The 21,521-nt window shown below is 48.0% G+C and overlaps 1 protein-coding gene across 8 annotated transcripts in view; it reads left to right on the top strand.

Annotated features, from left to right (window-relative positions):
- NAV2 (neuron navigator 2) overlaps window positions 1-21,521 on the top strand; it is a 378,822-nt gene that overhangs the window by 224,565 nt on the left and 132,736 nt on the right. For all 8 annotated transcript variants that reach the window (XR_012918953.1, XM_012756707.2, XM_012756702.3 and 5 more), the window contains one exon: window positions 1,001-1,390. Coding sequence is in view for 7 of the 8 variants with exons in the window: in XM_012756707.2 (XP_012612161.1) it covers window positions 1,001-1,390 (390 nt within the window). In the remaining variant the exon portion in view is untranslated. The remainder of the gene's footprint in view (window positions 1-1,000; window positions 1,391-21,521) is intronic.

Raw genomic sequence — 21,521 nt, 5'->3', positions numbered from 1 at the left:
TCATGGGGCAGATGAGAAGGGCTGCTCGTCTTCTTTACCACTCTGAGACGAAATGCATGGGTTGTGCAGATACGCTGCGTAGCCACGCCCGTCACTAGGTCTTATTTTCGGGGTAGGGCTTATATTGCACAAATGCTTAGAAATCCTGCTAGGGCTTATTTTATGGGTGGGTCTTATTTTCGGGGAAACACAGTATTAGGAATATTAGGAATTCCTGATGGGCTGGTGCATCCTGTCCTTGGAAAAAGGGAGCTATGATGCAACATCCTAGAATGAATGGGCAAGCAGGGAGCTTCCTGTCTCGTGTCTCATCTGTGTCAGTTCAGCATTTTTTGTTCCTTTTCCTGGATTGGAAAGAAAATTCCAATAGTTAAGATCATTTCATTAAAGTAATTGGTGGTGGGAATCTTGTACCATGTTTTAGGGGGAAAGTCTCCACAGGGCTTTTCAGAATTATGTAGATTTGCAACTTCCCTTTTTCTTTCTTTTTTTTTTTTTGAGAAAGAGTCTTGCTTTGTTGCCCAGGCTAGAGTGAGTGCCATGGCATCAGCCTAGCTCACAGCAACCTCAATCTCCTGGGCTCAAGCAATCCTGCTGCCCCAGCTTCCCGAGTAGCTGGGACTACAGACATGTGCCACCATGCTCGGCTAATTTTTTTTTCCATATATATTAGTTGGCCAATTAATTTCTTTCTATTTATAGTAGAGACGGGATCTCGCTCTTGCTCAGGCTGGTTTCCAACTCCTGACCTCAAGGAATCCACCCACCTCGGCCTCCCAGAGTGTTAGGATTACAGGCGTGAGCCACCGCGCCCGGCCTCCTTTTTCATTTTTAACAGAGGAAATACACCTAGGTGGTATATTGGGGCCTGTTGGTTTATCCTTTTTTTGGTGTGTGTATGTGAGAAGTATTTCATAATTTTAAAACGTTAAAGAATATATAAACTGCAAAGGACAGTAGGCACGTCGAGGTCTAACCCGGCCTGGTTCTGTGTTTTTAGCACATTGGAAACCACATTTGACACTAACGTCACCACGGAGATAAGTGGCCGTAGCATCCTCAGCCTGACGGGGAGGCCCACCCCTCTGTCCTGGCGACTGGGCCAGGCCAGCCCTCGGCTTCAAGCAGGAGATGCCCCCTCCATGGGCAACGGGTACCCGCCTCGCGCCAACGCCAGCAGGTTCATCAACACCGAGTCCGGTCGGTACGTGTACTCGGCCCCTCTGAGAAGGCAGCTGGCCTCCAGGGGCAGCAGCATCTGCCACGTGGAGGTCTCAGACAAGGCAGGAGAGGAGATGGACCTGGAGGGCATCAGCATGGACGCCCCCGGCTACATGAGCGATGGGGACGTTCTGAGCAAGAACATCCGGACAGATGACATTACCAGTGGGTGAGTACCTGGGGCTGCTCGTTTTTGCAGAGGGGAAGAAGGCGTGGCACCTGGTTTCCCTTTTGCAAGGCTTTAGTTAAGTTCTCCAGAGGTCAACCTTTCTGCCTCAATTTCCACTCTCTGTGTCGAAGCCTGCGTGACATGGTGGGGGGTGTAGCTGGGCTGTGAGTCAGAAGACCTAGGCAGTCCAGGTGTGGCCAGTAACTTACAAGGCTCTGCCTGCACCAGAGTGACACTTGAAAACAAGCCATGTTGCATCAGTCCCTTAGAGCAAACCTTGCACTGAGACTCCTGAGCATTGCCCTCCTGGTCCTGCACGATCTGGCCCATGCCTGCCCCTTAGACCTCATCCTGCTGCCCCCGCAGCAGCTGTCCCTTCCAGGCCTCAGGCTTCCCAAGCTCTTTCCTGCCTCGTGGGCTTTGCTTTCTGTTTCTCACCCTGGGTTCTGCTTCCCACGTCTTTGCATGGTTTGGTCGTTGCTGCTCAGCAGACACCTCCATGGAGCAGCCTTCCTTGACCATTTAATCTGAAGTAGATACGTGTCCTGCCTCCTGTCCTTGGCATGTCCATCATGCTGTTAGACTCCTTTGAAAGCTTGTCGCTATTGGAAATTGTCTTGATTATGTGTTTACCTGTTATTGTCCCCATGCCCCTTCCTGCTCACAGCAGTAAGCACCATGAAGCCAGGACTTCCTTGCTTGTTCACTGCCAAATGCCCAGTGCATTATATATAATAGGAACATATAAATATTGCTGAATTAATGAAATCAGCAGGTGGAGGAATAAACCCAACCTCCCTGCTTCTCAGTTTGCTCACATGTAAAGTTAAAGTGATGAGACGATATTTAGAGCCCCTTTTAGAGGAAACGTGCCATGTATTAATATTGGCTCCCCTTTTGGCTTACTGTGGAAACTTGAGGTGCATCTCTTTTAATTCACTGGCCTGAGACTTCGTCTGTTAACATGACTTGCCCAGAAGTTCTCCAAGATCTTTTCCACCTCTAACGTTCTAGTGATCAAAATTACAGATTAGAAAAATCTAGAATAACAATCATTTCTGTGAAAATAGTCATCAAGAACCCCATGGATGAGTCAGCATTTTTATGATTTAAATAATAGCCAACTCTCCAACCGTATGCCAAGCACCGTGCCAGGTGCTGTACGCATACCATCTTGGTCTATCCTCACAGCAGTCCTCTGAAGTAGATGACGTAATAACCGCCATTTCACACGTGAGGAGACTGTGGTCCAGGGAGGTTCAGTCACTTGCCCAAGGTCCTGCAGCTGTTGAGGGACAGAGCCCAGAGCTCATGGCTCCAGACCATTTCCTTACCCGCTATCCTAGCCCATCTTGCCAACATGTTATTGCTGTACTGAAATGTCACAACTACTAGAGTTTATTTCAAAATTAATTTAATTTTGCTTAGTTTGACCTCTAATGAATAGAAAATATTTTTAATCTAATTAAAACCTTAGGCATAGAGGTGCTTTGGTTTTCACCCCGTCACTTTTAGAACCATCTTGGGCAATGAAATCTTTGAAAACAGGGGCCACAAAACCCTTACAGTATAACAAATTGCTGCTATCTGGAATGGCTGGGAAAGTTAATGGGCTGGTAAGTTAAATAATCTAGTCAACTTAGAGTAGCACTTTGTATTTCTACTTTTCCATAAACATAAAAAACAATAATATGTGCCTATTACTAAAACTGAATTGCACATAATTTAATATTTTTATCATTGTTTAGAAGACTTTGGGTATCCAGCACAGCCTTAAGTTTATCATTACCAATTCCCATTTCAATATACTACCAAAAAATCCTGTAATAGTTTATTTTATCGTCGGACCAGTCTTAATTCTAAATAGATGATCAGTGAATTTATTTTGATGTAGTGTTGATAGTGTCCACAAGGTGGAGACATTGAAACACTTCTAACCTGAAACTTGGAGATAACACAGTGAGAAAACTGGTTTCTTTAACCACCCAAACCAGACCCTTTCCCCTTGCTAAAAAGCACAAATGTTTACATTTCAGTTCCTGCTTTGTGAAGCTTCCATTTTAGCATGTGCGATAGCGCTTAGAGCAAGTGTAGATAAAAATGCAGAAATGTAAGCAAACCACCCAATTACTGAAATCAGAGAACTTTGGTCTGGTTTTTCTTCTCTTATTCTTTTTAATGTAGAAACTTACCTTCAAGATGAGGACAGGTAGCCCAGGTGGCACTTAATGCTCCTTCTAGTTTTAACATTCTAGAACACTTGTTAAGGACGTCTCCACCCTGTGGGAATGCATGTGAATATCTGCGTTGAGGCCAATTTACTAGTTTGCCTTTACACACTGAGTTCAGGGCATGCCACTTAAAAGTCTTTTCTACTCATTTCTTTTACTTCATGTAAACTGAACAAGTTATAAATATTGAAAGGCTGGTCATTTATTCTATGCTTCAGACTCTGCTAAGTAAGTCATTGTTGAGGCAGTTGATGTGATGGAAGGGAAACAGACTAAGACATCCGAGAGACCAGGGCTTACATGCTGCCCTGTGACATTAGGCATGTCATTTAACTTCCCTAGGCTTTGAAGCACTACTGTTGATATGGTTTTTAACTTTCTCCAGTTAGATTTCTCTTTGAGATTGTATCTGATTAATGACAAATATCTGATAAAGACCAAAATTTCAGCCAGGGTCTAGATGTCTTATCAACCTAAAACATCCAGCCACTTGGAAACAGTGAAATGATTAAAGTTTTCGTCCAGATGTTTATTTGGCTAGTAGAAACATAGCCTTGATGTATGAGTAGTATATCAATCAGTACAGAGGCTCTTTGAGGCAAGTTCTTGTAAAAGTTTACAGCAAGTTTACTTAGAAAATCTGATACCAAAGTAAATCCGAAAGCCTAAAACCTTTGTGTTTAAAGTGACGTTGTACCCCAACTTGGTATAACAGCTATTTTTTGATGTCTCTCATTCATTTTGTTCATTGGGTGTGTGTGCAACATGCACCTGTGTGTATCCTTCAATTCTCTGTAAGGTAGGGCTGAAATTACTTTATTACTTTGGAGTTTAGCTGAGAAATTAATGGCAAGTGCCCCTGTGTACGTGTGTGTATCAGACCCCTATCTTGTGTGTAGTATATACTAGGTATGTCTAAGTACGACTTGTCGTCTGAACTTACCACGCCCTTTTATTAAATTGATACATTGGACATTGGCTATAATGGAAAAGAAATGAAAATAACAGATGAGATTTCTCTGACTAAGTTTTGATCTGTGAAGTCGATCCTCTACTCATATTCCAAAAATACAGAGTGCCATATGGTATGGAATAAAGCTAAAGGGACGGACCAGACTCTGCGTCCATATGTTTGCAAGGATTTTTTTTTTTTTTTCTTTTCAAAGGAGGCACTGAGTTGTATAATGTTCCAAAGTCTTAATATAGATCCCTTCGTGGAAAAAAAAGTGACCATTTAAATTTAACATCAGAAGTTTTTCCCTCTCAGAACCTTTGGTGGCTTCCTAGTGCCTGGAGAACAGATCCGAACCCCTTAACTGGACGTGGAGGCTCTTAATGGCCTTTGCTTCATCTGCCTTCCCTGACTTAGCCCTGGCCATATCCCCGCCACAAGCCCCAAACTTCCCACTGCTCGGGGCTGCCTGCTGTCACCAAAGGCGGGTTCCTACATTTGCAAAGCTCTGTGGGCACACGCTGCTTTCTCCCTGCAATTCCTTTCCCCTCAAGCCCATCGGACTGATACTGAAAAAACACCTCCCCTGAGATGTCCTCCAGGACTTCCCTGGTCAGAGTTAGCGCTGTCTCGTGTGTTTCTGGTAGCCTTGGTTCACACCTAGCCTTGCGTATAAGCCTTTCGCTTTGCATGTAAAGTGTTTGAGAGGGACTAGGTGGTGTGGAGGGAAGCGTGTGGTCTCACCAGGCAAACAGACTTGAGATTGAATCCTGCTTCTGCCAAGTGAACTAGCACTAGTTCTTAACCTTTGAAAATTAGAGACAGGGCTTGAAAAGCACCCAATAAAGAGTCTGGGATACATGAGAAATGTCATGCACACTCTCTGTGTGTATATCTTTCTCTTGGAGCTTGTAGAAGACAGACATTGCCCATTATTTTTCTAAACCCAGAGACTACGACATAGTAGGTATTTATTATTTTGAGAATAGTCTATTCTTGGTGCCTACCCTGGCAGGACCTTTGGCTTGGGTAACTTGCCACCACCAGCTGTGAAACTTGGTGGCTCTATTTATAAAACATTTGGACAAAGCCAGCATAGCCTGTGGTGTCCACCTAGTGGCCGATGCAGGATGCGATGCTGTGGTCTCAGTCGCTTTTAAGTGTAAAGGTCACTGGGTTGGTTTAAGACTCCCAGTTGGTGGTATTCAGGAGTGAGGAAGTTGTTAGCTTTCCAGTGTGGCCCAACCAATAGTCTGGCGTGGGAGAGAAAGCAGGGTGTGTGTGAACAGCCTGGTTTCACTTAGTGGCTTTTTTTTTTAAGAGACAGGGTTTCTCTGTCTCGCTCAGGCTAGAGTGCAGTGGCATAGCTCACTGTAACCTCAAAATCCTGGGCTCAACAGATCCTCCTGCCTCAGCCTCCCAAGTAGCTAGTACTACAGGCATGTTATATCTGGTGACCTTAAGAGGGCTGCAGTGTTCCCTGTTTGGCAGGATTACTCCACCAACAGATGTGGGGACAGATCTCTGCTAGAAGACTCAACTCCTCGGAAACTGAGGAACCCATCCCTGCTGAATTAAATTCATCCCTCAGTATTGGGGGGGGGTTGGTTCCAGGACCCCAGCAGATACCAAAATCTGCAGATGCTCAAGTCCCTTCTATAAAATGGCATAGTATTTGCATCTTCCCATATGCTTAAAATCATCTCTAGATAATTTATAATACCTAATACAATGTAAATGCCATGTAAATAGTTGTTTTTCTGTATTTTTCTTTGTATTATTTGTTGTTGTAGTTTTAATTTTTAAAAATATTTTCAATTTGAAGTTGGTTGAATCTATAGATGCAGAGCCAACCCATGGATACAGAGAACTAACTGCACTCATAGCTCCATAAATATGTCGGGATGTGTGTTAGTCAGCTGAGCCTGCTATAACAACATACAATAGACTGTGTGGTTTAAACAGCAGACATTTATTTCTCACAGTTCTATAGGCTGGGGAGTTGAGATCAGGGTGCCAGTCTGGTTGGATTCTGGTGAGGTCTCTCCCCCTGGCTTGCAGACAGCCACCTTCTTGCTATGTTCTCACCTATCAGAAAGAAGCAGCTCTGGTGTGTCTTCCTCATCTTATAAGGCCACTTAGTCCCATCACGGGGCCTCTACCCTTGTGTCCTCATCTAAACCTAATTCCCCCCCAAAGACTCCACCTCCCAGCACCAGCACATTGGGAATTAGGGCTTCAACATACGAGTTTGCGGAGAGCACACATTCAGTCCATAGCAGGATGTTCTATGCTTCCATGCACCATTTACACATGTGATGTCCTGTGCCTTCCTCGTCATTGCCTGCCAGGTCACCTCTTCTCTGCCTTCTCTGATTCCACCCAAGCAGCTGTGGTAACTCTTCTCTGAGCTCCTGATATTTGATGTATCTGTAATAGCACTGGTAGCACTATATCAGAATTTGTGTGTGTGTGTGTGTATACATGTGTGTATGTATATATGTATGTGTAAATGTATACATATGTATATATGTGTGATGTGTATGTATATTATGTGTATTTGTAAATATATTTATGTATTTGTAAAAGGAGAGGGGTACAAAACCTATACTTGCTATAAGCTCTAAAGGTTGTGGTTAAATCTGTCTTCAGTGCTCCTGTGTCTTCACTGGCTGGCACAGAGCCTGTTCCAGTAAACATTTGCTGAGTGACTGCTGCAACTGCCCTTACATATGGCAGGCCTGTCACGCCCCTCTAAATGAATATATGACCTAAGACCGAGGCCTCAGTTGAGCTCGAGGACCCAGCCATGTGTCTTCCTTCTTCTTGGCCCTGGCTTGTACTCTCTGATTATCCCAGCCATATGCACTACTCTATCCCAGTGGACTTGACAATGGCAATGCAGGAAAAAGAGACAGCTCAGGGCACTAGGGGCCGTTTCGCCCTGTGGGCTGGTGGAAGATGGAGGGATCTGCATTCCACTATTCCTTCCTCCACTGAACATTACGGGACAAACGTGCGAGGTGTCTCTCACCAAGTCAGCATAGAACGTAGCAGGCAGCACCCCCAGTCAAAGGATACCATGATAGCATGAAAGATTCTTGCCTGATGAATCTTCCTTTTTGTCTTTCCAAGCCAGGCCTGGAGTGACCTTGATAGGCTGTTGTTCCTGGCAAACTGATAGGCGAGAAAGCCAGAGTACTCCTACAGCCAAAATACACCCCGGGGCCAAGATAAATGATTTTAGGAGAGGCCGTCCTGGAAGGCACCGATTCCTGGCATGTCCAGCAGGGTGTGGCAGGCGTCTCTGAGAGCTGAAAAGGATGGGTTCTCTTCTCTCCAGGCTGATCTCGCTGAAATGATCTTTGCTTGTGGGGTTCTTGGAAGGCTGGAGAAGTTGGGGTTGCCAGCCAGCCAGTGGGCGGGGCTTGGTGGGATTGGGAAGATTGAGCCGTCATGGAATGGTAACCATTCAGCTCTGCACTCTGCAGGCAGACCCATCCATAGAGCCTTGAGCAAGTGAATGAAACTTTCTGTTCACAATGCTTCTAACACCCTGAGTATGGGGCTTTTTCCCCACACCATCCAATTCTCCTGCACCAGCTGGTATCCTACAATTCAATTCAATTCTGACACTATCTGCAAAGAATTAGCATAGAGCCCACAGGTTAAGGGCCCAGTCCCACCAGACTGCCCTCCAACCCCACTTCAGATGCCATTCGCAAGGGCTAAGCCCCCAGGTTACCCACACTCTATCCAACTTGGCCACAAAACAGGGGCTCCCATGACCCCCTCCTCGGGTTTGGTCATTTGCTGTGATGGCTCCCAGAACTCAAAGAAACACTTTACTTACTATGACTGGTTTGTTAGAAGGCATATTACAAAGGACGTGAATGAACAGCCAGATGAACAGGTACACAGGGCCAGGTATGGGCGCCACCCTCCCGGCACCTCCATGTGTGCACCAACCTGGAAGCTCTCTGAGCCCCTGGGTTAGAGTTTTCATGGAGGTTGTATTACATAGGCATGATTGGGTCAATCTCCAGCAACCTCCCCTTCCTTTCCTGGAAATTGGAGGGTGGGCTAGAAGTTTCAGCCCTCTAATTGTATGGTTGGTTCCTTGGCAGCTTGCCCCCATCCTCTAAGACTCACCCAAGTAGCATAAGTCCAGGTATGTTGAAAGGGGCTTGTTATGAAAAACAAAAAATGCTCTTCTCACCCATCACTCAGGAAATTTCAAGGATTTAGGAGCTCTCTGTAAGGAACAGGGGCAGAGACCAAATGCACATTTATTATATCACAGCAAGTCCCTTGCCTCTAAGGCACCACCCTCCTCTTCATACATGCAGACTTAAAAGATTCAAAGAGGCTCCACGATGAAGGTGCAGGCCAGGCTAGCCTGACAGCTTGGTGACGGCGCTGGCCCTGATCCAGTCAAGGGCTCTTTCTGTTCCTCTCTGCTTTTCTTGGTGTTTGCTCGCTGACAGCTCTTAACAGTGTACGAATTCACAGAAACCATACGTTTCCCTGTCTGATATTTTCCTTGGTGTTTAATATCCCAGGCAAATACAGTGACCCCTGTTTTCCTAAGCAGCTCTCTGGGTAGAACAAGCAAGTGCAGAGTCACACGGAGGGCAAGATTAATTTTCCCAAGTGTTGCAAAACAAGTGACAGCTTTCCCTGCGTGGCTGTGACGTCGTCTGACATGGGTGGTTTGGCTGATTGATGGCTCGGCTACCAATATCAGTCATCCCTGATGGCTGGGGAGACATCAGCCTTACACCCCTTCTCCCATCCACGGTGGACCGATTTGATTTACTGAGTGTGGGAAATCTTATCTATCGGCAGCTGGGTAGGCAGACTTAGAAGAGGAGAAGGGACAATTGAGCTGCCAACCCGACGGAAGAGGAGAGAAATTCTCCGACAGTCCCAAGCCCACTCTGTCTCTGATAGATTTAGCTGGCAGAGACCAGGATTAAAAAAAGATTTACCGGAGAACAGCCCGTGGAGAAATGGAGTGTGGTCCAACTTTGACATGGGCAGCCCAGACTGCCATGCTTGTCTAATAGCAAATGTTGGCCTGGTAATTTATGGGGAACACAGAAAAAAAGAGGGTGTCTTCTTAGGAAACTGGGCTTAGGAGTTGACTTCTTGGGAACTTCCTAGCTTGCTGTGAGGTTTGAGTCCCTTCCTGCCTCCCTCGCATCCTATGGGGAAGGAAAAGGAGAGGGCAGCAAAAGTGGGTGCTTTGGGAGGAGGAAGTCTCAGCCCCTTCTTGAGAGGTCCCCAAAGGGGCTGCTCCCTGCCTGCCCTCTCCCCTTACCAACATCCTCCTGGTCCCATAACTTTCCAAAGCACAGGCTCTCCTGGAGTTGGAAACTGGAAACCCTTCCTTTGGCCTACCTCCTGGGGCCGCTCTAGGTAAAAGGCAGTAAAGTCTCATTTAAAGTGCTAGAGACTGTGTTAAAGGCACTGAAGCCAAGGAAAATGAACAAGATGAGGTCACCAAGATCCTAATGTTACGGAGGGAAGAACACGGGACAGGGTGCTGTGTGTGTCAGTGTGAGAGTGGTCAGATAGCAGGCCAGTGAGGAAGCAGTGACTTCTGTGGGGACAACTAACAGGACGTAATGACCTTAAGGCAGAGGTCAGTGGGGAGAGCATGAGCTCTGGAGTCCAAGCCGGATGGAGTCTGAGGCTGGTTCCACCTCTCTCAGCTGTGTGTCCTTGAGCAAGCTATTTCATTTCACCGTGCCCGTCTCGGAGGGCTGTGGCGAGGCTTCCGTGAGATCGTGTGCGTGCACTCTCAGCCCAGTGCCCGGCCTCCCTGCGCTAAGCGCTCAGCAGGTGCTCGCTGTCACAACCTCCGTCAGCGGCGGTGGCAGCTGCAGCATCTCCCAGACGTGTGAGCTGGGCCCCAGCAGAGCAACAGCGGGAGGACGTGAAGGCAGGGGGCGTGTTGTCGTGAGGGTGGTGCCTGGGGGCAGGGGCTGGAGATTCAAGATGCGGGGCCAGAGGTGGACAGGTCAGAAGTTCTCGCAGAGTCCAGGGAGTAGTGGCACAGCTCTGGGTAAGACCAAAGTTAGGGGGGCAGACATACAGGGGGGTTAAAGACACATTTCACATTACACTCAGCCCAATGTGAAGGCCAGTTTGATGAGAGGCAGGAAGGAGCCAGAAAGGATGGCTCCCAGGTTCCAGCCTGGGCCGCGGCTGGCTGGGCAGTAGTTGACATTTGTCCTCCGCGCCCTGCATCCTTCCCTAGCTTTCCCTCTCTTGTGTCGGCACCCGCCCGCTGCCACCAAGTTATCTCAGGCCTCCAGGCCACCCCCAGACCAGGGCTGGCTGAACGTTTAAGCAGAGTAAGTGGCAGCCTGTAGAATATGATTCTGGGGACCTTAGGAAAACCTCAGTCCCACGGTTTTCCATTTCTTGCCCTGGAGAAGCCCAGGGCCCGGGAGGGAGAGAGACCACCCTGTGTGTCAACAGTTAATTCTAACACAAGGCAGGTGGTGATGAATGTTAGCAGAGAGAGGCAGAATAGACCGTAGGGGGCTCCGAGGCAGATCGGAAAATACGGCAGGTCCTGTGGGAACCGCGTGTGTTCTCACTGCATCCCTCTGGGAAGCCAGCTTGTCCCCACTGCGAATGAGGAGAGTAATGCCTGGAGTGGCAGTGGCAGTTGGAGGAGGAGGCACGGCAAGGTGCTGGTCCGGTGCCTGGGGCATAGCAGGCCCTTCCAGCTGTCCTCATGACGACCACGGTGGTGTCGCCAAGACTCAGAGATATAACCCGGGTTCGTGCCTGGCGCAGGGTCCCAAACCCTGAGTGGTAAGAAGCTAGTGAGACTTCTAGAATGAAAGATGTTGGGGGTAAGACCGTGACCGATCCTCAGGTGGGAAATGTGAACACCGCACACTCCTGCCGCCAGCCACCGTGCCGGGGAAGGAAGCCCGCTGCGACTCATCACACCCGGCAGGGCCCTCCTTGCTCCCCCGCCGCCGGGCCTGTCTGCCGTCGTGTTGGAGCAGACCTGCTCTTCCCGGACCTCTTGCCTGTGAGCAGCGTCAGCGAAGCACAGTCAGCATTCGGGCGTGACTCAGGCGGGCCCAGGTGTTCAGCCAGGTGAAATTCCACCCCAGTCCATCAGGTTACGCTGCAGAGATGCCACAGCTCAGCGGGGGTCACTCCGCCCCTAGCCCGTGGCTGTGCCCTGGCTGTGATGGGCAGGAAGAGTCCTCAGGGATTTGTTCTCAAGGCCAGACTACTTGATGCCCTTTACTTTTGTGCCAACTTTGATCATTTAAGGTCCTCGCCAGGGTCAGCCTGGGACCCATGAGCTCACGTGTGCTGAAGGGTCATCACACGGGCAGGAAGAGCGCATTCCAATTCTGTGGCCTGGTGGCCGACAGCGAGTGGGGGCTGATGCGTACTGCACACCTTCTGTGTGCCGGGTGTCTTACGTGGCTCCCAAACTCTGGCTTTGTACAATTTATTTTCATTTTACTAATAAAGAAAATGAAGAACCAAAAGGGTAATTGTTACTTAGTTGTTTAAGCCCACGGAGGAGGCCGGGCACTGTGGCTCACGCCTGTAATCCTAGCACTCTGGGAGGCCGAAGCAGGCGAATTGCTCGAGGTCAGGAGTTCAAAACCAGCCTGAGCAAGAGTGAGGCCCCATCTCTACTAAAAATAGAAATAAATTAATTGACCAACTAAAAATATATAGAAAAAATTAGCCGGGCATGGTGGTGCATGCCTGTAGTCCCAGCTACTCGGGAGGCTGAGGCAGAAGGATTGCTTGAGCCCAGGAGTTTGAGGTTGCTATGAGCTAGGCTGATGCCATGGCACTCTAGCCCAGGCAACAGAGTGAGACTCTGTCTCAAAAAAAAAAAAAAATGCCCATGGAGGAGATGCAAAAGGCGGCCTCCCCTTTGGTTCCTTTCTTTTCATACACTAGAATGTCAGGGTGCCCCTGGTGCCCTGCAGGGCCCCCTCTTTGCTGGAAGGCAGTGGTCTGTAGCCACCTCCCTTCTGCACTCAATGCTTTGCAAATGGGCCTTGAAAAGAGAGACCTGAGGTGTAACAGACCGTCTTAAGCTCCCCTGTTTTTCCCATTACGTTTTTACATAGCTTGCATGTAGAAAACCCAGCCCATACTTATTTTTATCTTAGGCGTACAGATCACGCAGGTTGCAAATACCCTTCCCAGTTAGTTTTTAAGGGCCAGCAGCTACGAGCGACTCAACAGATTTATGGTGGGAAGGTTGGAGAATACCAAGTTCGAACGGAGGTGAATATGAAAAGAAACATTTGGACGAGGTTGGGAGTATTTTGGCCCTGAGACAGTGAGCCCATGTTGAAAGACTCAAAAAAGGAAGGCCGTGTGGGCCTGTGCTCAGAACAAGATAAGGAACGTAAGTTTTGTTGGACCTCGTGAACCTCCATCGCTCTGTTCTGGAGGCAGTCGTGCGGTGGACAGAACTTTGGACTTGGAGGCAGAAGACTGACTTCATGTTCCTGGCTTGCCAGTGTGATCTTGGGGAAATTACTCACTTTTCTCAGCCACTGTTTCACATGTGTTAAAAGGTAACCTACATTTTAGGCGTGTGAGGAGGAGTAGGAGATAGTATTGGTAAACCGGCACATATATGGAGTATCCCCAAAGTCTCTGTACAAAGGAAAAATTTTTATAGGGAATATGTTGTAAATAAAGGTACATTCAGCTACAATTTCCCATTTTCCCCGTCTATGGCAACTTTTGGGACACCCTGTAGATTGGTGGTTCCCTTGACTGTTCTTGGAATTATTGCCTCTATTTGTCTTTTCAGTCTTCTATCCTTCTTAGGATGTTTATTTGCTAAGTTGATGTCATGCTGTTTCTTCTTCTTGCGAACAATGGCCAAATAGCTCCTGGCTGGATCAGAGTTGGTCTGTGAATTTGTCAAGGTGCTCCGGAGAGACAGAACTAATAGAGGATAGGGGTGGGGAGAAAGAGGGTGACTGATTTTAAAGAATTGGTCATGTCCTTGTGGAAACTGGCAAGTCTAAACTCTGCAGGGCAAACCAACCGGCTAGAGACCCAGGGAAGAGCTGGTGTCCCAGTTCAAGCCCAAAGGCAGTCTGCAGACAGAATGCCTCTTGCTCAGGGGACATCATTCTTTTTCTCTTAAAGCCTTCGACTGCTTAGGTGAGGCCCACCCACATTAGGGAGTATAATCTGCTTTACTCGGTGTCTACTGGTTTAAATGTTTATCTCATCTTAAAAAATACCTTTGAGGCCGGGCGCGGTGGCTCACGCCTGTAATCCTAGCTCTTGGGATGCGGGCGGATTGCTCAAGGTCAGGAGTTCAAAACCAGCCTGAGCAAGAGCGAGACCCCGTCTCTACTATAAATAGAAAGAAATTAATTGGCCAACTGATATATATATAAAAAAAATTAGCCGGGCATGGTGGCGCATGCCTGTAGTCCCAGCTACTCGGGAGGCTGAGGCAGAAGGATCGCTCGAGCCCAGGAGTTTGAGGTTGCTGTGAGCTAGGCTGACGCCACGGCACTCACTCTAGCCTGGACAACAAAGTGAGACTCTGTCTCAAAGAAAAAAAAAAATACCTTCACAGCAACATCTAGTGTTTGGCCAAATATCTGGGTATTATGGCCAAGTTGACTTACACAATTCGCCATCCCCGTCTATAAACAGGCCTTGTGGTACGATCAGTGCACAAAGTCATCTGAGACAGGAGGCAGCTACCTGCAGCTCAGAGTTGTGGCAGCGCATCCGTTTGGATAAACATCTGTGAGGGCTCAAAGCTAACGTGTCCTGCCTTGAGATGTAGCCACAAATCAAGATTCTGTGCATGCCTTAGAAGAATCACTGCATCCCTTCCTCTGTCCCCAGGGTCCTGATAAGAAATCTCCCTGAGAAATGGAGGTTTTGACCTTTCCTCTTAATCCTGAAATAACTGCAGAGTGAGACAGACACTCTGGCATGGACACCTCTGGAGGGCTGGTGGTTGTTGAGACCCAAAAGTGAAATGAGATTCCAAGTCTAAGGAAAGGCCCACGTTTCTCTCTCCGGAGACTTCCACCTATAAATCAAGCCCACATGCACGTCTCGATCTTGGGAGAAGTGGGAGACGGGGTCTGCGGTTATCTCCGCTGCATCACTGGGGTCTGTGTCCTTGTTCCCAGAGCTTTGTGCTTGTCATGGTCCAGTCATCTGTTTTGAAACTGGAAATCTCACATACTTGAGCAGTGAAGTTTAAAGGGTGAAGTCAACTCAAGTTGTCAGAAACGTGGGGCAGTATAAATGTGGTGTTGGCTCCGCGGAGAAGGGGGAAGGCCGCAGCGGAGTTGACGGATAGCGCCTGCCACCACATGCCTTTCTGCCTGCCCCGCAGTGGTGGCACGTGATTCACAGCGGCCAACCGCCTTGGAGGCTTTACAATGTGCTAGGTGCCGTGTTGAGCTCTTTACACGCATCGTCTCACCCTCGACCTCGGTTCTTTGCCATAGAGGCTGTTTTTCACCCCCTTTTTACAGTTGAGAGGACCAAAGCCCAGAGAGGTAGAGTTCCTTGGCCAAGCCACACAGACGCTACCTGGTGAAACCAAGCGTCCAGCCAGGATGAATTCAAAGCTGGGGCTCCCAGGCACTCTACAGTATGTACCGCTTCTCGCTAGCGCCAGACCCCGTGCTCGGACTCCACGGCAGGCTGGACCGCAGAGGAAGTGTGGGCACCCTCTGCACGTCGGAAGCCCTGGGTACCCCCATGCCATTTCAAGGAGTAATAAAAGGACCTGAAGGGGGATGTCCAGAGGGTGGTAAGGCTTAAAGGACTGAGTTGCATGGGAAGTTAAAGGTAGTTGAAGACTGCTCGTGCCGGGACTGCGGAGGCCCGGGCAGGGCAAAGGCAAATGCCTTTCTTTGCCTCGAAAGCATTATTATGTGTTTAATTTCAATTAAATGTCACAAGTCTTTACTGTGGCATTAGAAACACTTGTGTCAACATTCCCGTGTGCTGGTGCAGAAAGTGAATTGGGGTGAGGGGGGCTGGTTGTGTGTGTTGGAAATGAACACAATGAGGTGGTCCGCGGCAGGAAAGCGCAGGGCCAGAGCCAATCGTGCGCGGTGATTTACCGCAGCGCCTCGCCTCAGTCGGGCTTCCTGTTGTCACATCTCACGAAAGTGGGCATTTCAGTCACCTACGGCTTCCAGCCTTTGTAGACGTGGCACCCGAATTTCTCTGAGGAAATTCCAGGCCCTCGGCCCCTCACCCACTGCAAACCCAAACAAAACCCACAATGACAAGCTCAGCGCCACCCCGAGACCTCAGAAGCAGGCACAGCAAGTTAGAGCTTTATTAATCGAGTGACTTTTGCCTCGCTCTGTGGGAGTTGTTAATTAAAACCACTCAACCGTTGAGTGGAGAGCGAGGGAGGGAGACAGAGATGGAGGACAGCTCGCAGACTGGATTTTCTCACTCCTTTGCAAGCTGGCATCGCTATTTTAGGAGTTGAGGCGGACTTCACAGTTGACTAATCCATTCACAGCTATGCGTGTGAGGCTCCTTGGGAACAGCTTTCATTTAATGCTCTGCAGCCCGGCCCTCTGGGTGCAAAGAACCCACCTAGCCTCTGACCAAGTGCACATAAGAGTTCATAACGATGGTCATCGTAGTGATATTAATAAGAGCAGCTATGTTTATTGAGCATTTTTAAATGCCAGGCACCATGTGCATTACTTTGTATAGGTTACCTCTTTCCATCCTCACTGTAGTCTCTGTGACAGAGGAAATCTTCTTCCCATTCTCCTGACGGGGACACTGGGACTTGGAGGTGAGTTAGGAAGCCAGGACTCACACTCGGACAGCCCAAGAAGGGCGTGTGTTCCTCCACTCGCTTCAGGGCTTGCACTGAAGCTGTGTGAACATGTCTAAAATCTGACTTCTTCCTCCCAAACCTCTTTCTCCTCCTGTGTTTCCACCATCCATTTTTTTTCCACACTCCTGGAACCCAGAGAGAATCTTCAGTCTCTTCCATCCCCTTGTTCCTGGAATGCCAGTCACCAAGTTGGATGGATTCTGTCTCTTAACTGCCTCTCACTATGGTTTTCTCCAGTCTCTCTGCTCACGTTTCCACCCTGATGCTGACATCCCTTCTCTCCTTCATTGGTTTCCTCACATCTGATCTCAGCGCCCCTGCGACTGATCCATGCTACACACTGGTGAGAGAAATCGCTCTAGACCAGAGCAATGATGTTGTCTTCTTATACTGAGGAAGTGGCTCCACACTGCCTGCTGGGTAAACTCTGTGTTTTTGTCATTATTTCTGTGCAACAAATGACTCCACAATATAGCTACTTGAAACTACCGTTTTGTTATGTTCATGGGCTCTTTGCACCAGGAATTGGGACAAAATACCGCAGAGATGGCATGTGTGTGGTCTGCAGTGTCTGGAGCCTCTGCTTGGAAAACTCCGGGCTGGAGCTGACCTGACAGCTAAGGGGTGGTGTCATTCCCGAGCTCGTCCACTCAGACGTCTCACACCTGGGCTGGGGTGCTTTGGAAGTTAGGACGGCCTTGGCCTCTCCATGTGGCTTGGCTTCCTCACAACACAGAGGCCTCAGGATTGGCAGACTTCTTGTGTGGGGCTCAGGGCTCCAGGGCAAGGGTGACGGTGAGCAAAGCAGAAGCTGCGTCACCGTCTATGATCTAAACTTGGAAGTCACAGTGTCACTTCTGCCATACTGTATTGGTCAAAGCAGTCACAAGCCCTTCATATTTAAGAGGCAGGAGCATAGATGCCACCTCTCAGTGGGAGGCTGGCACGGTCCCCTTGCACGTGTGATGGGAGATGTTGCCTTGGTTATCTTGGGAAAATACAGTCTGCCACATCCTTCCCCCTGTTCTGTCCAGTGTGGCATTGCAGGCCCGCCCTCTGCAGCCCCACGTTGGAGTGTCTGCGTTGTGGAGTGCAGACCTTGCCTTACTCACTGTATGTTCCCAGTGCCTAGCACGGTGCCTGGCCCATCCCAGGCATTGCTTTTGCACTTGGGGAGCTAATGAATGGTTGACTTGCCTAGCCTCCTTTCTTCACGTCTTGTCGTCTTCTCCATCCTGCCCTCTCCCCTCCTCCACCCCGATCCTGTTCCTGCTACTCGGGACCACAGGCATTCTCCTTGATATAGAAACCATGTTCTTAAACCTCTGTGTCTTTGCATGCGTCTGCTCTCTCTGCCTGTAAATCCCTCCCTGCTCAATTCCCACGCACCTGCCACAGTCCCTCACGAGCCTGCTGGAGCCGGGAAGCCTTCCTTGGCAGACACCGGGCCTCCCTCCTCTGGGTTCCCCAACACCTGGCGGCACCTCCCAGATGGCCCTCTCAGTTCCTTTTGGCTTATCTGTTTGTGCAAGTGTCTGTCCCCAAGCCAGGATATCCTTGAACAGAGAAATTGTGTCTTTTTATACCAGGCCTGCTGTGTGTGCTTAGTAGTATGTGTGGAATGAAGAGAGAGAGAGAGAGGGTGATAGTAGTAGGACTGCTGGTGCTCCTAGTAATTGTAATGTAGCTAGTGTTTACTGAGTACCTATCACGTGGCAGGCACTTTTCAGGCTTTATCTCATTGAATTCATATAGAAATCCTAGTAGGCCAATAACATGTGACTATCCCCATTTTACAGATGGGGAAACTGAGGAAGAGAGAAGTCACTTGTCAAGGTCATGCAGCTACTAAAGGGCACACCCAGTTACAGGAAGCTTGCGGGCTCAGCAACTGAGATCCAAGCCTCTTCTCTTTCGGTGCTGCCGCCTACTGGGTTTTAGGCTCTGACACCTAAGGATTTTTTTTCTAGGGTTTAGAGAGCTCTACAAAGCCTAAACTTCAACCAGATTAATAGAATGATCATGTGGGAGACAACAGAGTATCTGCCAGTTAGTTGTACAATATCAAGGCTCTGTTTTGTTCTTGGAGCCAGGTTTTCAGGGGTTCAGAATCAGGCAGGGGTTTGTTTAAGGAAGGGTGACAAGGAAGGCACAGGGTTCAAAACCCAAAACATGACAGGGGTGTTTATAGAAAGTAGATATGCTTGGCATGGAAAATATTTATAAGAAAAGTAGGTCGCGCAGAACCAAACATGGAGTTGGACTGACCTTTTCATTGCCTACACACCAAGGTGACCATTAATCAGCACAAGGACAATTAGACCGATCGAAACTGGAGGCTGTTTTGCAATGACATGTCACTCCCTGTTCCTAGGATTATTGAGGCAGAATCTGGAAAACCGTGTGTCCCAAATCTCACAGAAGAGATTGCTGCCTAAAGTGAGAAGCAGAAAGGGATGACATTTAAAGGGCCTTCCAGTTGTGAGGTTCAGGGTGTCCAAGTTCCCATAAGAATCTCTGTGGCCCAATTATAGACGGAGCAAAACTGGGTTTCTGGAAAAAAAGAGTTTCTTTGGAAAGAAAGCCAGGATTCCACAGATCCCACCAGCCTGGGGGTGATAGCAGAGTCACTAAAGGTGTTTCTTCTGAAAAGGTTTTAACTGGTGCCTCCTAGTAAACACAAATTGTACCTCCTTCCTGCCCTAAGTTCTGATCAGGATGACAAAGGGGGTTGGAGGCAGAGTGGCCAGTGGCTGTCCAGGACCACTATAAACAGCATCTGCACGTGAGTTAGATGGTCGTGACGTTATTACTACCTATTACTTGTATGATGAAAATGATAGGCTTTTAATATGTAAAAATGTTATGCCGTTGAGTGTGCAAAGTCTGGGAATTCTGCTTTGCCCTAGCCCCATTTGAGTTATTCATTTTTTTTTTTTTTTTTTTTTTTTTTTTTTGAGACAGAGTCTCGCTTTGTTGCCCAGGCTAGAGTGCCGTGGCGTCAGCCTAGCTTACAGCAACCTCAAACTCCTGGGCTCGAGCGATCCTTCTGCCTCAGCCTCCCAAGTAGCTGGGACTACAGGCATGCGCCACCATGCCCGGCTAATTTTTTATATATATATCAGTTGGCCAATTAATTTCTTTGTATTTATAGTAGAGACGGGGTCTCACTCTTGCTCAGGCTGGTTTTGAACTCCTGACCTTGAGCAATCCGCCCGCCTCAGCCTCCCAAGAGCTAGGATTACAGGCGTGAGCCACCGCGCCCGGCTCCCATTTGAGTTATGACTTCAGTATCTGTCCACTATTCTTGTGAAAGTGGAAGCATTTGAACAAATTGGAAAGTGGAAAAAAAGTCAGGGACCCCATTCTTTTGTCTGTGAAGCCTCAGACAGCTGTTATGACTACAGGTCCCGGAGGAGGTAATTTGAGTATCCTGTAGTCACCCAACTTCAGCTTGGTTCCTACTCGGGAGGCCACCTGGGCTGCCTCTCAGCCTGCCCTTCCCGCTGGAGGCTCCGGCTGCTGCTGGGAGCCCTGCCTCTCCCGGCTCACCCCTCCCTTGGCCGCCCTTTCTCCGCAGGCCGGCTGGTTTGCCCCGTGCTTGGCCGCTTGGCTTCTAGTGTCTTGTGCCCAGGTTCCCTCCATAGCTCCCGCAGCTGCCTTGCCACGGGGAGAGATGTGCTCATCGACACAGTCTGTGCCACACCCCCTCTCGCTCTTGCAAACACACTGTGGCTCCCATCCTAGCCCATGCATATTGAAATTCTAAGGGAGAATCACAGATTTTTCAAACTGAGCTCCCCACGATGCTGCTTTCACTTTTTATTTCTCTTTCAAAAATCATGGACAATGGAGGATTTAGCCATGGGGAAATGAAATTCTCTTCCTCTCAGGTTCAGAATTCCTCGGAGTGTGGCACTAACATTGTTCCTCAAGCCACACTATCCCTTGAATGGGACCTGTTGACCCTTCCCTGCAAGCCTTCTCTGACCAGCTTCCACCACCTAAGGCCCACCTCTTCCTACAAGGCATCCGTGGCCCTTTGCGGTGACATAGCCTACCATTGAAAACATATGACTGACCTCAAAGCAGATGCAGGGACACATCTCATTTCTCTTTGTATTCTCCAAATGCTTAACACAGACAATATACGTACAATAATCCCCCATCCACAGGGATATGTCCCAAGACCTTCCGTGGATGTCTGAACAACAGATAGTACTGAACCCTATATAAACTGTGCTTTTTCCTATATATGCACACCCGTGATAAAATTTAATTTATAAATTAGGCACAGTAAGAGATTAATAACTAACAATAAAATAGGACAATTATAACAATATACTATAATAAAAGTTATGTGAATGTGGTCTCTCCCTCCCTCCCTCTCTCTCTCTGTCTCTCTCTCCCTCTCTCAAAATATCTTACTGTGCTGTACTCACCTGTTTTTGGACCACAGCTGACCATGGATAACTGAAATTGTGGAAAGTGAAACTGTACAAACAATTTAATTCTTGATTGTTATTCTTTTCTTCTATCTACCAAGAAATATTGATTAGGTGTTTCTTGAGAGTTTCAGGTACAGTTCTAAAAACTAGGGATATCAAAGCAAAAATACTGGTCCTAAGATGATAATAATAATAAAAATAAATAGATGAGAGTCCTACCTTGATTGACCCTGTTGGGGAAGAGGGTGGCGTACCAGAAGATAGACAAGAGAATAGTTATAACAAAATGTAAAATAAGGGAGCCAAACTTCAATTTTATCATAAAACACAGCAAGAAAAAGGGATTTGTTGAAACCACAAATATATTAACATGAAAGCACATCAGTAACTACTTTCTCGTGTTTCTTTGGGCAAATCACTCAAAGTCTCCGAGTCTCCATTTCCATCCACGAAAATCACTAGACCACATAACCTTTGAAATCCCCCCTGGATCTAATATTCGGTCGTTGCATGAAACTATCTGTCCATGGGTGTTTTTCTTAATGCTCCGTTGCATTTAAAGTGAGATTTTAGGGGTAAAAGCTTTTCAGTCTGGTGTCCTAAGTGGAAGGTGGGGAAGACA

This window comes from Microcebus murinus, chromosome 4 (genome assembly GCF_040939455.1).
Source record: "Microcebus murinus isolate Inina chromosome 4, M.murinus_Inina_mat1.0, whole genome shotgun sequence".
Taxonomy (NCBI): Eukaryota; Metazoa; Chordata; class Mammalia; order Primates; family Cheirogaleidae; genus Microcebus; species Microcebus murinus.
Note: the sequence above shows the minus strand (reverse complement) of the source record. Positions and strands in the feature narration are given on the sequence as shown.